The sequence below is a fragment of the Rhagoletis pomonella genome, unplaced genomic scaffold (assembly GCF_013731165.1).
Source record: "Rhagoletis pomonella isolate Grant_MI unplaced genomic scaffold, Rhpom_1.0 Rhpom_scaffold_00012, whole genome shotgun sequence".
Taxonomy (NCBI): domain Eukaryota; kingdom Metazoa; phylum Arthropoda; class Insecta; order Diptera; family Tephritidae; genus Rhagoletis; species Rhagoletis pomonella.
In genome coordinates, this window is record NW_023458566.1 from 18,180,877 (window position 1) to 18,197,109 (window position 16,233).

The 16,233-nt window shown below is 39.4% G+C and overlaps 2 protein-coding genes and 1 long non-coding RNA gene across 3 annotated transcripts in view; all 3 read right to left on the reverse strand.

Moving 5' to 3' along the window:
* Positions 1–16,233, reverse strand: part of LOC118748014 (serine/threonine-protein kinase rio2-like) — a 47,102-nt gene that overhangs the window by 778 nt on the left and 30,091 nt on the right. The gene's annotated exons all lie outside the window — the stretch shown is intronic.
* LOC118748015 lies at positions 859–1,371 on the reverse strand. The gene is made up of 2 exons (XR_004994010.1): positions 1,235–1,371; positions 859–1,024 (listed from the first exon to the last, which is right to left on the reverse strand). It is a non-coding gene; the product is annotated as an uncharacterized LOC118748015 (long non-coding RNA).
* Positions 9,034–15,593, reverse strand: LOC118748013 (coiled-coil domain-containing protein 6-like). The gene is made up of 6 exons (XM_036482281.1): positions 15,326–15,593; positions 11,802–11,919; positions 11,648–11,738; positions 10,845–10,994; positions 10,044–10,778; positions 9,034–9,975 (listed from the first exon to the last, which is right to left on the reverse strand). Exons 2-6 carry the CDS (start codon positions 11,915–11,917, stop codon positions 9,475–9,477), a joined length of 1,593 nt encoding a protein of 530 aa, XP_036338174.1. The 5' UTR covers positions 11,918–11,919; positions 15,326–15,593; the 3' UTR covers positions 9,034–9,474.

Below are 16,233 nucleotides of genomic sequence, written 5' to 3' on the forward strand. Positions count from 1 at the left end.
CGCACTTAGGGATTATAACCCTCAGGCAGTAGAATTCTCCTTTCTGTTTTGCGAAGAAAAGGAGCTGAATACCTTTTACAGCGAACACCTTTGTATATTTTTAATGCTTACAGGGTTATATCCTATTTTCTTTTGTCTCTCATTCTTTTGCATATTTTGGAGTTTGACAGCTGAACTACGCCATTTAATTTGCATATGCAACAAAAGTCAGACGCATGATTTAGAAGGTGTTTCTATTTAATAAATTGTGATTAATTGGTTAATATTAAAGTTATAAAGAAAGTTATGGCTCATCGAGTAAAGTGTAAAGTGAAGGAGAATATAAAAATATATTGCTGATGTAGCTGCTTTAAGGAGAATAGGAGTGATAAATTTACGCTAATTTCCGAATTTTACAAAAAAGGGCATATTTCAAACCCAATTTGTAAATAAATTAGTGACCCAAAATTACAATAGTGGATGTTAAAATAATGGGTAGACCCTTGGCTACAAGTGTGTGCAATTTTTGGATCGGGTCACCCCTTTGGACGCAATACCCCGAAATAGGTGGGCCACTTACTAAACAGTACCCTAAATAAAAGCTGTGTGTACATTTTTAGCGCATAATTTCAAAAATGCCAAATTTGGAGTTGTGACTCTTTTGAAGACGGTGTGCGATATGTATGCATATATGTAGAAAGATACGTGGGCCACTGCCTTAGTTCTATATTTAATTTCCAATCGTTTGAAACGTCGAGTTATTTCTTTTTAATTATCCAACGTATATATGTATATTATACCTTGACAATAAGCAGATGACCAAAGTCCTGCCAGAAGGCAGCACAACAGCATTCCCGTCATCGATGATTTCATGTTTGATCCGATTCTTTCAACAATGGCTTTTCTTGGCGTTTGCTACAGTGCACAGAAATTTTCTCGCAATAATATCCACAGGTTCAGGCAGAATGTAAATCCACGCAATTAATTACCAACATCAGTTTTGTAGTATTGCGTTGCTCGAAACTTCCGATTACTACTAAATTTGCTGCAACAAAAGAAGGGCGATTAAATGCGTAAACAAGAAGATGGGCGGAGAAATGCAGGCAACAGTGATTTTTCCTGCTGCAGAATTATCACCCTCGTATATGGACTTTTATTGTCTTATATATATGTATATATATTCTGCATAAAGGAGAGTTGTTGATGATTTATTATCCGCAACAATTGATTTCAAATAATTTGCTTATTTACTAACCACTTTTATCTTTGCAACAATAAATATATTTATGGAAAATGATATCAATTAATCGCCTATTTTCCTGAAAAGATTAGCTGACTGGCTGGAACTAGGAATGTCGAAAAAACATCAATGCATCGAAAATATCGATGTCGCTCCGATGCATCGAAATTTTTCCACTCGATGTATAAATAGTCGATGTATCGATGCATCGATGTTTTTTCAGAACTGACGTATGTACCCTGCAAAAATCGTTGGACCATGTAGTCTATTTGTGGTAAATTGGAGTACTTACAAAAGTGTTCCTCTGTCATGCTGTAGCGGACCAACTCGTGTCTCTGCGCCAGCTTATTGTTTGTTATCCGATCACTGCTCGTGTTTTAACGAAACGTGATTGAAGTTGAGCATTTGAAAGCACATTTGCATGTCTGGCTGTAGCTGAACGTGTAGAGATGCTCGCTGTTAGTTCTTAGCTCCCAGCATGTTCGGGTTCGAATACCGTCAGAGGCAACATGTAATTTTTAATTTTTGTCTTGGTTTTTATTAATTTCGAAAAAGCATTTGAGAAGTGAAGAACAAAAGCGTGTACAAACAAAAAAATATAACAACAATGCCATTGTTAATATGTTGGAGTAGTTTTGTGCTACTCTGATGTAATGCAGGGATGGAGTATATGGTCCTGCCCTAGGACATCGCAATGTTAATTGAACCATATTTTTTATATGAATTGTGGTTAATTTTGGAGTACTCTTTGGTCCGCAGGGAGTACTCTTTACACGCATGCATGGAGTAGTCGCGATTTTTGCAGGGTAGTACATTGAACCGTCTAGAATGCATTGTACAATTGTACAAGAGAGGTAACTTTGACCAAACCAAGCCAAATGGCTATAAAAATTTCCGTTAGAAACATTACTACCCAGTTGCAGTAATTTATATCTAACTTTGTACGATTTTGCTAATAACATCGTTGTGAAACAAAATCTTATGCAAATCGATGCATCGATGTATGGCCTTTGATGCGTCAAAAAATATCGATGTACATTTCGATGCATCGAATCAAAGAAAAAGTCGATGTATTTTTGGCACTGACATCTCTAGCTAGATCTAGAGTGCAGAGTTGATTTCGTTAGTGTTGCCGTACCATTTTCAATACAACTAAGGAGCCAAATACACCACGCAAGTAGTTTATCAAACATGACGAAATTTCTATTTACAGGTCTATTCTGCACGTTACCGAAGATTTTGTAACCGGAAATTTTAGTACCAAAAAATATTACCAGTGTTAAAATTCAGAGGTTAGATCCCACGCCCAAAGTCTCAAAACGCATTTATTGTTGTGTAACGTTTGAAATATCTGCGGATTCATTTTATTCCTTCAATTACATATGTTCAATATGTACTTACTTTAGTATTTAGAAGGATCTATTCTGATTTACTTTAAAGAATTCGATTTATATAATTTGAAACAAGTTGAAAAAGTCTAGTCTCATTTGGCGGTGAAAGTCAAACCAAATGTCAAAAACGGGAAACGTCCCCAAACAAATTTCAATCAAGCAACTGCAGTGTTGCCGTATTTTTGTCAACACTCCTCCCCGGTAAATCCTCCGGATTTACCCGAACCTGCGGAGCAAGAATAGAAAGAACGGCAAGTCGCGTTGCTGGTCTCTGATATATGTCGGCGCTAGTCTTTACCACGGCGCTTCTTACATGTTGATCAGGGCCTACCCTGACTGAAATCACTCGACCCTTCGGCCAAGAGTTTCTGGGTCCATTGGGATTCACTATATGGTGTATATAGTCTCCTTGCTCAATCGGTTTTACGGCCTCGAACCACTTAGTGCGGCGCGTTATCACCGGTAGATATTCGCGCACCCAACGCTTCCAGAATAAGTCGGCCAATTGTTGTGCATATCTCCAGCCCATTCTCATTGGTTCTGGCCTTCCAGTATGCTCGAGTAGCGGTTTCATCCCGTTAGAACTACCCGGGAGAAAATGGTGTGGTGTGAGCGCTTCGTCTCCGCAGTGGTCGAGCGGTATGTAAGTCAACGGTCGTGAGTTTTAAAGCGCCGCGGAGCAATTCGTCAGAGGGACGTGATGCTAGCAATACCCTCGACAGGTTGTCCTTCACTGAGCGCACGAGGCGCTCCCAGGCACCGCCCATATGTGGTGACGCCGGTGGTATGAATTTCCACTGCATAGAGGAATTCGTAAAGGTGCTCTGAAGCTTTTACTTGGTATTTCTCTGAAGGCCGTGATGAGTTTTCGCTGTGTTGCTTTAAAATTAGTGGGGTTGTCGCTCCAGAACTTGCATGGTACTCCTCGTCGAGCCATAAAACTTCGAACGGTGAGAATGCACGAATCCGTAGACAACGAATAAGCTAATTCTAAGTGCACTCCATACCTCTTCTCAGTACTCCTGCGTACCGCTACTAGTAGAGGAGTAGAGGACCGAAGTAATCTACCCCCACGTATGTGAACGGACGAACGAATGCTGTTACTCGTGCCGGGGGTAGACAGCTCATTTTCGGTGGTCGTGGTTTTGCATTGCGAAGTTGATGTACTTGACAGTCACGACGCACCTTTTTGACCACTGCTCGTACTAGTTTGCCGTAATTCATTTACTACCGTCTCTGCGCTTCCGTGGAGATACTTGATCTGGTAGTCCAGAACAATCAGGCGAGTTATGTTATGGTTTCTAGGCAATATAATTGGGTCCGGATGCACTACCAGGCTGACCCTGCCACTGAGTCGTAGGACGGAGACCTCAACCAAGTACGGATTTCGGAAAGTACGGCGATTTCATCCCCAAATACGTCCGACTGAGCCTCTATCTCCAAATGTATTTCGGCGCGCTTAAGGTCATCTTGATCAATTAGTCGAAGAAGCGAAGGACTTGATTTGCGGTAGAGCCTCCAGATACGAATACTTAGAAATACTGTTGTCGTTACACGCAGAAGGCGGGACCATCGAGAGAAACGTTCGTGTATTGCCAAGTACTCGTGATGTGGTAGGGCAGCGCCATGGTAACCTACATATCGAGATCTAAGCTCTTCGTAAGTTGTTTCCCTCGGATGGCTGCTGCGAAATTCTTCCGCGTTTAAGTTCTTCACGTACTGAGCGCTACTAGGTAAACAGGTAGCCCCGAACGTGAGCTCCTTAATTACAGAAAACGCTGGTAGTTCTGATCCTGCAACAGTATCCTGACTTGTTGAAACATTTCCTGGATGTCCCCACTCACAGCTACTGCTTTCTGGCGGAACCCTCGCAGGACAGATACCAGGCACGTAAGCTGATCAGGTCCTATCAAAAGCATCGAGTTGAGGGACTCTCCTTTCGTTCTAGCGGCCACATCCCAGACGATTCGAACCTTTTGCGGCTTATGCGGTTCATGCGCGAGTTTTGCCTGCAAATATTTAGCTCTCCGCAAAGCAGATGGTATGCTATCCGCGAGAGTGGCGTTGGCGTATTTCTAAATAAGGCCGGTTTCAAAGCGACCGTAGATGCGTTTCGTAGTTGACTTCAATTGCTCGATTGCATATTCGGAGACTTAAGCCTAGACGGCCATTGTTGAGGCCAATTAGCAACTCGGGCACACCCTTCAAGTATGAGTATTTGGTTTACAAGTCGCGTGCATCGAGCGTCTGGGTTGGTAATTCAAGCTTCCGCACTGTGTACGTCTTTTAGCACATAACGTTTTTTAGTATCGGCTCCAGAAATATTTAAATCCAGTACTTGGGAGTTATCCTCATAGCGGTGAGTATTAGAAGTCCATCTGAGGTATTAAGGTTGCGAGGCGCCGTTCTCTTGTAGTTTCTCCTGCAGCTCAACGTCCATAAGCGTGAGCGCAGAGCCATCATCAAAGAAGGCATACGTCTGAAGCATTTTGTTCTTATTGTAGAGCGTTACAGGCAAAATTCGAAATAGAATTGAGTCAGTTGCACCATCGTGTGCATTAAGCACATGGTTAGCGAGTGGTGAGCTGACCGGGAAGGCCTGCTTGTTATGAAGCAAAGGATGGTGAATCGAAATGCAACCATCCGTTCCGCATACGGCAGTAGAAGCGCACAGAAGGCGGGGGTGCACCTTTAGACAGCGACGACATATGGAATGCTGGCGTATAAGTCCCCACCGTTCGGACCTATCTGCACTCGTGAATGTGTTACAATGCACGGTCCATTTCTCCCCCACTGACGTTAACTTCATGCGCATTCAAGTAGCCGCGTTTGGCAGTAGACTTCGCGGGTGTACAAGGTTTGAGCACGCTGTGCGCCCCTTGGGCTAGTTGAAACAGCCAGTCCGCAAAGCTTTCGAGGTTGCATGAAGACAGTTTTATTTGGGGCATACCCCAAAACGCTGCTAGCAGTCCCGGTAGTTTATTAACTAATTCTTGCTCTAACTCTGGGTTGTTCAAGTGACACAACATGTTCGAAGCCTTCATGGTCGCGCACACGTTTTGCACCCCCAACGCTAGATCAACCAGGTCCTCGAGTCGGTTTTCCTTCAATGCTGGTATTTCACGGATCCTAGTCAGTAGCACGGCGATGATAAGTTCTGGGCGACCGAACTTCATTTTTAGAGTTTCCAGTATCTGTGGTTCACACGAAGAATGTAGCAATAGATTTCTCACGGAATGCACTCCTGCTCCCTCCAGAGATTGACGCAGGCGTAATAAGTTTTCGGCGTCAGAAAACCCTCAAATTTCCGTTGTTTGTTGGTAGGTGGCCATAAACAAGGGCCATTCTTCTGGCTTACCATTGAATTTTGGCAAATCTTTACCGAGGCTGGTGCGTGCGGCAAGTTGGTTTTTCGTAAGACAGCGATTAGGCTGTGGCTGCGTCGAAACGCGGTCGCAAGTCCCAACCGCGACGCCGCCCACTACTACCACAGGGCGGCACCTTCCAATCGGACGAAGCGCGACGACAGAGTCGAAATCTCTTTAGGCGACTGCGCCCTTTCGGATCCGGTGCGACGCGCGAGCTTTTTTAGCCCCTACATCCTCCGGCGGACAAAGCCAAACGTAGAGTGCTTCTTGCTTTCACTAGCTTTGAAATTCAGGTAGCCATCGGGAAGGCGAAAGCCTCCAGAGCCATGAGACCCGACGGAATATGCATGCTGATGCTGAAAAGTGCTGCTCCTGCGGGATTAGGCTATTTAACCATGGTCCTCAACGTGTCAATGGCCACTCTCGTCATTCCAGACATCGCCATAAAGACCCAAATAATCCGAGGCCTAAACCGTAACCGCCCCTGTGAGAGAACTGTTCTAGCAGCGTTGAATCTGTCAAAGGCGTTTGACACCGTCAGTCACGCTACTAGAAGACATAGAGGCCTCCTCTCTCCCACAGAGCCTCAAACGGTGGTCGGTGAATTATCTGAGTGATCGACAGTCGTCAGGAATGTTTACAGACAAATTCAGTAAACCCCCGAAAATAAAACAAGGGGTTCAACAGGATGGTGCCCTTTCTTCATTACTGTTCAACTTTTATATATCTAAGTTCCCTCAACCACCAAAGGGAGTTTTTACGTTGACTATTGCTCGATAATGGCGTCTGGGAATGCAATTGATGACTTGTGCTCAAAAGTTAACGGTAACCTGTCCGAGCTTTCACGCTTCTTCACTGCACGTCGCCTAACCCTCTCCGCTACAAAATCCTCAGCTACCCTTTTCACCACCTGGACGAAGGAGGTCAGACTGCAGCTGGGGATTCACACCGATGACGAACCAATTCCGACGGTGAATAACCCGAAAGTCCTCGGAGTAACTTTCGACAGTCTACTCTCCTTTTCAGCGCACACAACCACAATTGTCAACAAAGTAGAGAGCCGCAACCAGATCCTCAAGTCGCTAGCCGGCAACACCTGTGGTTAAGACAAAGAAATGTTGCTGGCAACATACAAGGCAATCGGCCGGCCACAGACGTGGTCAACCAAATAGACAACTGCTTGCAGAAGAGTCCTCGCTCAGGCACGTCAGGAGGCATCTCTACGAAGTACAGAGGTTCATAAAACAACCTCTGGACCCAACAGCCTATCGACAGGCCTTGAACGGCATTCACAAAGAGGCAGTCTCGAGGTATGTAGACTCCCGACCTGTGAATTCCGTTCTAGGCACACAACCACCAGACGTGGACGAAACAGAACTTCGTCTACCTCGGGAGTCTCGAACTACAATAGCCCAACTGCGCTCTGGTAACTGCAGCAGGTTGAACTCATACCTGATCAGAATTAGCGAAGATGTTCTGAACGAATGCCCGGCATGCGGAGAGACGCCATGACTCATGTGGAGAGTCGCCACATGACTCCCGGCACCTCTTCACATGCCCTGAGAACCCCACTCAGCTAACGCCCCTGTCCCTATGGACAGCCCCTGTGGAAGTAGCACACTTCCTGGGCCTCCCCCTAGCTGAAATTGACAACGTTGATGGATGAACCGCCCCGAACGGGTCTTAGTAGCCTCTACAACAACAACAACAACAACGCCATGACTCACAGCATCTCTTCGCATGCCCATTGAACCCCACCCTATCGAGGCTGCACGCTTCCTTGGGCTACCGCTAGTAGATCTTGACATTGATTGCAGAACTAACCGATCTGGACGGGGTTGTTGTAGCCGCTACAACAACAACTTTTTACCTTTCGTAACTACCGTAGTTCTCGTTTCCCCCCAAAAGAAATTGTACCGTTATGCTTGCTCAAAAACCTGTAGCGAACTCAATTTTTGTTTTGTAATTTTTATATTGTTCGGATTCCTAACTTGTTTCTCATAATTTTCATCAAATTTATTAGCTTTTGGTACCGGGATTTTAGAATAAAAAAGTTTCTGTAAAGCTGTTGAGAATGAGAAATGGCTAGACAAAGCATTTACATTTTACGGTTGAATTGCCAAGTAAACGGGCGGGTCGATTTTGGTTGTACGACAAAAATCGACTAGAAACTCGACCCATGTAAAGGCTGCCTAAGGCGCTAAGCTATACATTTCCAGAAGCAAATAAAACTAAACACATTTATTTAGTACATATTACTTGTGTTACATGTAAACTTTATTTCTTTACTTTAAGTGACAAGAGAAATTCCAAAATTTAAATGTTTTCAGCCTACATCTTCGTCTGCAGTTTTTTTGAAACTAAAATACAAATCGCTTTTAAAATAGGGTTAGTTAATTTATTCAATCATATTAGGATTTGTTTAAATCCTTTTTACTTCGAAATGGCTTTTACTTGGACATTACACCGATTGCTATTATTTTTTGATGCATTACTGATTTTCATAGTAAATTCACTTAAATATGCATGAAGCATTTGTTCTTAAAATGGACAAACATTGATTATTTGATTTCAATTTAACTTGCCTTTAAATTTGTGTACGTATATAATATTAATTCTTATTTACCCATGCATAATATTGTATATTTATGTTCTGCTCGCGTACATCCTTTAAATCCATAGCTAGCAATGTTAAGTGGTTGGGTTGTTCACCTTGTTTGCCCAAGCTTAATTTTATCATTTATTTATACAGTTTTTTGAATCTATCAATTTCTCAGAAATTTATTAGCATGTTAATACGTATTCATATTCTTTGCGGTATATGTATGTGTATGTATGTATAATAGATGCAGGTTATTTAAGTGTGCAAAAGAAAAATAAAGATACACGAATAAAATACAGCTTCACAATTGTATTGGTAGGGCTATTATATGGATTTTGCTTAGCAACATTGGCGTCAAAGCGGAAAATTCTATGTAGCTTCGCTCTCGTCGCAGAGCATAATTCTCCAAATTTTCGTTGAGGACTTATTTATATTATATACCTTGGTATTGCGGCGGAAAGTGAGCAAATTCAAATTAATATGTTTTCTTCTAAAAGCTAATTTAGCATTTCTTTAGCGAATGTTTAAGAAGGTATATTTGGTGAGTGAGTGAGCGTTGATTGTAATTAATTACGAACAGGTAAGTTGTTTGTTTATATCGTTGTAATTACCTCTGAAGTGTGGCATTCATCTTCATCCTATCCAAAGTTATTTACCGATCGTCTTTTACATCTTGTTCCCATGTTTTTATCAAGTTTTGTTTTTTATTTTGCTTCCAAAAATGTTTTTCCATTCGTTTATTAAATTTCAGAAATCCAACGAACTCTCCAAAAATCCATAGTGTGTATCTAAGTCAATTTTAAATCAACTCCACATTAAAATATCAGCCATGTTGGGATCAATTGTTTTTTATCTATAAAAATATTCTTTTTGAGAAAAAATTAAGACCGCCATCTATTCTTTGTAGACGGAGGTGTCCATGGGACTTGCTGGCTGTGCAAATGAAGTTGTTGTGTTTGTGTTTGTTGGTGTAAATGCAGACAGCGATGAATTGCTAGTATTGGACGAATTATTGATGTTAATATTCATTGGATTGGAAGTCTGCGAGAGCGTCCCTGAATTGCTGTTCATAGAAGCACTTCCCAAGCCTAATCCCACATTGATACTGCCATTATTGCCAGCGAGCAAGCCCGAACCTCCACTGCCAGCCCCTCCAATGTTTAAACGTTCAGTGTTTAAATTCTGTAAGAAGCTTGGACCGCCGGCAGTGCCTCCGAATAAAGTGGAAGAGTTAAAAGGAGCACCAGATGAGCCGGGGTTAGTACTAGCACCCCCACCACTTCCGGCGGATCCCAAAAGTGAAGTAGCAGAAAGAACATTAGGAGCCGACGTATTGAGTCCCAACATAGGTGTCGGCAATGCCGGTTTTATAAACCGCTCACTGGCGCGCCGATTCTGAAATTTACAGTTAAAAAAAAAGTTCAGTGCTGGGTTCAAGTGCATAGATATATATATGTAATTACCACAATTTGACCACATGCGTAACAGCGATTCTGTTGTGCCGTGCCAGGACTGAGTGGACGACTGTTCGATGGGCTGTGTGAGACAGGGCTGCTAATGGTGCGTTGACGAGTATTCACAGCAGCAACACTGCCCAAACCACTAGCGGATCCTGCGGCTCCTAAAACGTTTTCATTGTAGAATCGCTCCTCGTCCATTTCCAGAGACGATTCCGACTCCGATAGGTGACGGCAGAGAGCTTCACGGCGCTCTACTTCGAGTTTTAATTTACGCTGCAGACGCGCATTTTCTTCGCGTATACTTTTCTCTTCTTGTGCAAATTGTTGTAATTTTTTTGTTGCCTCCTTTTGTGCAGCAGCAAGATTAGAACGCAATCGAAGCACCTCTGAACGCAATGTCTGTATGTGAGAGCTTAAATTAGAGGCAGTGTCACCATTGGCATTGGTTATATCACGTGGAGTGGTAGGATCTGAAACTGGCTGGTCAAGTTTAATCTGCAACAAACGCTTTTCTGTCTCGAGCTTGTCCATGCGTTTCCAAAGTTTGTTAACTAGAGCTTCCTGTTCTTGTTCTAATGTATTTTCCAACTCCACCATTTCTCTACGCAGTTGTTCTAGATTAGTTTGTTTGTTATCGGTCTCGGCTTGTAGTTTCTCAATTTTACGCATTAGCTTGTTGACAAGGCATTCTTGCTCCTGCTCTAAAGTCTGCTCCAACTTGCATTTTTCTTGTCTTAACTGTGAAAGAAATTTAAGTGTATTAAAAATTAACGAATCTTGTTATGAAACCCAATAAAAATATACCTGATCTAACTTGCGGGATAGATCGTTTGTCAAACATTCCTCTTCTCGTTCGTAATGATGTGCTAAAGTCTCTTTTTCTTTTTTTAAGGCTTGAATTTTCTTTAGAAGTGTATTCGATATGTACTCCTCTTCCTGTTCCGCTTTCGCTTGCTGGACAAATGTATAGAAAAATATTTATCTATTAAATACCAACATTTACATATCGAGGGCTTATATCCAATTCTTCCCATTTGAAAATTTCATAAAAACTGATAATAGAACCCATCTGGAACTTAACTGTCACCACTGATATTAATTCTTACTTTGCAATCCAATAGTTAATTCCATGATAAAAACATGGTTAATTCTACATACAACAAACGATATGCAAGATTAGATTTATCATGGTCGATGACAGTTAAGGCTCAGGTGGGTTTTTATATCAGAATCACAATTTTGTGAAAATTACATGGGTATTGAATATAAGCCCTCGATATATGTATCAAGGAACATATGGTTACTATCGATCAAAATGCCCCACTTGACCTTTTTTCTTTTTGATTGGTAGTGTTTACGAGGTAGGAATATGATGTATTGTGGAACGATTTTCCGGCAACCGAAACCGGATTTTCTGCAAACCAAATTTTTTGTTTATTTTTTTTTTTTTACTTCATCAAACTACCATATAAGCACTTCCAAAAAATAACAAACAAACAAAAATTTTTAGTTTTCCTGATAAATTTGAAATTGGTCAAACAGATGGGTATTGCATTGATGATAAATATTGAATATAAATATATATATGTATATAAATCGACTCCTACGATTATAACCGATGCCTGCTTAAGTGTACGATTTTCTTCCTGCACCACTTTGCATTTGATTTTAAATGTGTCTAGTTCAGCCTTGAGTACTCTGTAAAGACGCAAATTGATGTATTCATTAGTATTTAACAGCAGGTATACGAACTAAACGTACTTATTTTGTTGTGTCAACGACTCGATGCGTTTTTGTAATTGTTCGCGAGATACTGGACTGGGTGGAAGCATAGTACCTCCATCTAGGGAGCTTTCGGATTCACAAGGACTCTCCATATCTGTAAGAATATATGTTAAATAATTAATATACTTTTAAGGGATTTTGTTATGGTATCCTCACTTTTAAGTGTTGGGAAATTTATTCGTTTTTTCGTTAATAAACGGGCCGATAAAATATGTAATACCTAGGGCCCGGATTCTTATGCGCTAAAAAAATCAAAATTATGCGCATATAATGTGCACTAACAAATAAAAAAATATAGACTAAAAATTAAAGATATGTACCAAAAACAAAATATGCAAAAAGACTTCTCGCATTTGTTTTGCTTTTTTATTTTTCTTTATTAACTTTGCATATTTTATTACAATTTTATAATTAACACAAGGATATATTGTAATTTTTAGTGGCACGAAAAACTCCAAAATAATTAAAGATATATCTAAAATTTTTAAATATGTATGTATTAAAAAAAATTAAGCACTTTAATAAATTAAAAATACATATCGTCGATGTTTATGCAAAACCGCCCATTGACCAATTGATAGGCGGTAATTTCTCTGGCTTTTATTTTAAAAATCTGTTGTTTTAATAAAAATTTTACGATTCTTATGCATAAATCTCGAGGCCTGGAGTTCAGGGTTAGCAAATTTCATTTTTGTCACAATGGCGATTTAGGCGGTTTTCTCGATGGGCGGTTTTTCAAAAACAACGACGATATGTAATTTCCATAATTTTTTTTTTGTTAATTTGTTTTGGTCAGCGCTTTATTGACAAACAAATAAAGTTCTTTAAAATTTTCAAAATTAAAGCTTTCCCTATTTAGCCGCAAAAATGTTTTGTATAAGGAGAACTTGAAGCAAGCTAGTTCATTGGGATTATAGCTATTAAGCAGGGATCAAACGATTTGTACATTTTGGCAGTCGTACAAGTCGTGTGATCCCTACTGTCACTTGCGACCATTTGGCTACTTAGAACACCAGATATTCCCTTAAGTTCCTTAAACGCCTTATTTTTTTGTAGAATGGTATCCAATTTTTCCTTGATTTTTTGCCCAAGTTCACCCTGCACACTTTGAAAAGTAGTAACAACAGTCTCCACAAGATGCACTTGTTCAGCCAATGATTTTTTTTCCTTCCACTTTACTTATTATTTCCGACAAGAAACTGCAGTTTGCATTGATATAGGCTACATACATATTTTGCCGCCTCTCACCATTTTCCCCATCTCGTTAATATTGGCAGTTTCGAAAGAGCGATATTGGGATACATGTTCTTAAAAGCTTCAACGCGCAAAGCAGATTTTAAAAATATTTTTTTCCCATTCGATATTAAATCGTCAACATCACTGAAGCTTGCTCTTACATCTTCGGCCACTCGGTACATTGCGTGCCAAACAAGTAACGTGCAGTAACTCTGGGTAAAATACCTTCAGCGCTTTTGCTGATTATACCATATCGAGCCCTAACCGCCAAAAAAAACGTGACATATTTTTCAAAAAATTTCTCTTTCAAGCAGAAACGCCCGTGGAACATCTAAATAAAATTCTGCATCAAAAATAAAATTTTGAAAAAAAAAATGTCGCTTACGTCTTAAATAATTAAATAAATAATTTTCGACGAAATCAGTACCCAATAGTTGCATGGAATCATCAAATGCTCTTGCAATTGTGGAGTGATTCGTCCGTCCATGACAAACGGCGTTTAATTAAAAAAAAAATGCAATTAAATGTGCTTTTTTGACAAAATATGCCTATATATGCATTAAAGGCAAAATATGTAAGAATATGCACTGACAAAACTCTTGATTCGCAACATTTGTTAATCTTTAAGTTCCTATGACTCACCAAAAAAAAAAAAAACTAAATGCATAGAAATCCGGGCCCCAAGTAATAACCCTATACTGACTGGCGATAGGTAAATGACCCCCGCGTTATGTAAAGAGAAGGTGAAAGCAAATTACGTCGTTTTTTACCATTACTTGCATTAAATTTACTTGCGAAAAAATCCCATCAACAGATACAAAACACATTTTTTAAATAAAGCAAATTTATTTTTGTTTTAATATAAATACATACATGTGTACATACATATGTATGTATGTATGTACACCTTCGTACAACTAATTAGAAACAAAATCCAAAATGATATTGTTTGCAAATTATGTTTATTTGCTTGCAAAAATTGCAAAAAAAAAATCAAACTTCAAAAAATCGTCATCAAGATTTCCAAATTTTTAATCAGAATATTTAGAAAATTTTCGGGTATGCAGTTCTGTAGCCCATTCTATAGTAGTCTAAGGCAAGTCTAGAGTCGTTAAAAGTTACCGTCGATTTTTTAGATTTTTTTTTTGTGGAGGGTGTTGCGCATTTTCTGCCATATAACATTAGGGTAAGAACATTGAAGCTTTGCTCGATGCTAGCTCTTCGCTTTGCTCGCCGCTCCACTATGTTTTGACCCTTAGACTTCAATTGAATGAGCAACATAACTGCATAACCGAAAATTTTCTAAATATTCTGATTAAAAATTTGGAAATTTCGATGACAATTTTTTGAAGTTTGATTAATGTTTTTTGCGATTTATGTAGCTTTGAAACTTTTATTATTGTGGTTTCTGTTACAGATTGAATTTTATTTTGAATAAAAATTATTAAAAATAAAAAAATAAACATAATTTGCAAACGATATCATTTTGAATTTCGTTTCTACTTAGTTGAACGCAGGTGTATGTATATATATAAATATGCATTCGGACCATTGTAATAACTTTTAAAGCGTGGAAGCGAAAATTTAAAAATTTTATAGACATATTTTTGGAGTTGTCCTGTTACCTTTCTGTGATATTCTTGCCAGTGTTAATACATTGTACCTACATGGAAAGCGGAAATTCTAACCCATTACACTTCACACATATGTATGTATGTACCTATTTTATGTAAATGTATATATACACTTTCAAATAGGTAAATACGTACATATATATATACCACAAAAAATATGTACATACATACCTACATACATATTATGTATGTATCACTCGTTATTTCTTTATCATTCCTTGCATCTACATATATACATATGTATGTATATACATAAATGTAGAGAACAAAGGCATCCCGGTCGAATGCGGCGAGTGCCAGGCCCTCGCCACATCATACACATGTGTTTCGCTAAAATTTTAAGTTTTATCAGCTGTATATTTCAAGTTTTATATTCGATTTTTTTTTCATTGACTTTGCAAGCCTTTTGAGTTTTCATTTGGTTGGAATAATGCAGCGACATATCCACGCCCACCCCCTTTGAATTTTCATTAATATCCGCACACCTAACCAGCTTAATGCGTTCACGCCCATGCATTCCATGGTCATAAAATAAAGGATTCATCTCAGATTATGACACCATTTTCCACATTCCTGTCCATGCAAAGCTTTTCCTTTTTTTTTATCTGATGTATGAGTTGATAAACTTACCTAAATTTCACCTTTTTCGATCAACCAGAAAATTGCGGCGCTGCAACTTTTTATGTTTCCGTCCGGTTTCTTTCACTTCGGTTTTGCGTTGGATATTCTCAATTTTCAAGAAAAATTACTTCTAACAATGTACAAATATTTTCCGAAAAATTATAGCTGGAAATCTTTCAGCAGTATTAGCAGATTGCTTTTTTCCTATCCATTAGCAGCTCTGTGCTCCAAATCCACAACGACATCAGTCCGTTTTGCAAATTTTTCTCGTTTCTTGCCGTTTCATGATTCAATAATACAAGGTTCGATAAACTGACAGTTGTCTCTCTCGCACCGCTCCCTTAGCAGTGGCACCGTGTTGCTTCTTTGCAATTTTACATGGAAACAGTGTAGCTTTGGTGTGAAATAAAAGTATAAGCTTTTGTGCAATATCTTTATTTGTATATGCATATGAAGCATATTTAACTGATGAAAACATATGCATTGGATGTTTACATCAGTCTCATAGTAGTTTTATTTAAATTTTGAGTCATTTTGCAGTTTTTATACGGCTAAATAGCATATAAATTACGTAATTCACGTAGATATATCAATATTACGTTCAACATTTCGTTTAAAATGCCAGATTTCCTGCAAATACATTAGAATTTACGAAAGGAATTTCACTACTAATTGCCTACTTTGCGTACTTTTCTACTACCATTTTCGAAACAAGGGATTGCATTCTTGCCCTTTCTCTGTCCTCCGTAAATGCAACCTTTTGTAAGGGAGTGTCAAACCGCAGCTGTCAATAATTATCTAACCTTGTATTATTGAATCATGTTGCCGTTTTTTGTTTTACGAAATGACTGTTCAGAGAATGATAGGGAAAGGGGAAAGAATTGATGTGTGCACTGTCAAAAACAAATCACCATATT

Bases quoted from the DNA above. Each gene is read 5' to 3' on its own strand.
- LOC118748013 (XM_036482281.1), bottom strand. From the start codon at position 11,917: ATGGAGAGTCCTTGTGAATCCGAAAGCTCCCTAGATGGAGGTACTATG. The intron at 11,739-11,801 runs GTACGTTTAGTT...GCGTCTTTACAG, and splicing joins TCGTTGACACAACAAAATAA to AGTACTCAAGGCTGAACTAG. The intron at 9,976-10,043 runs GTAATTACATAT...TGTAAATTTCAG, and splicing joins ACGCATGTGGTCAAATTGTG to AATCGGCGCGCCAGTGAGCG.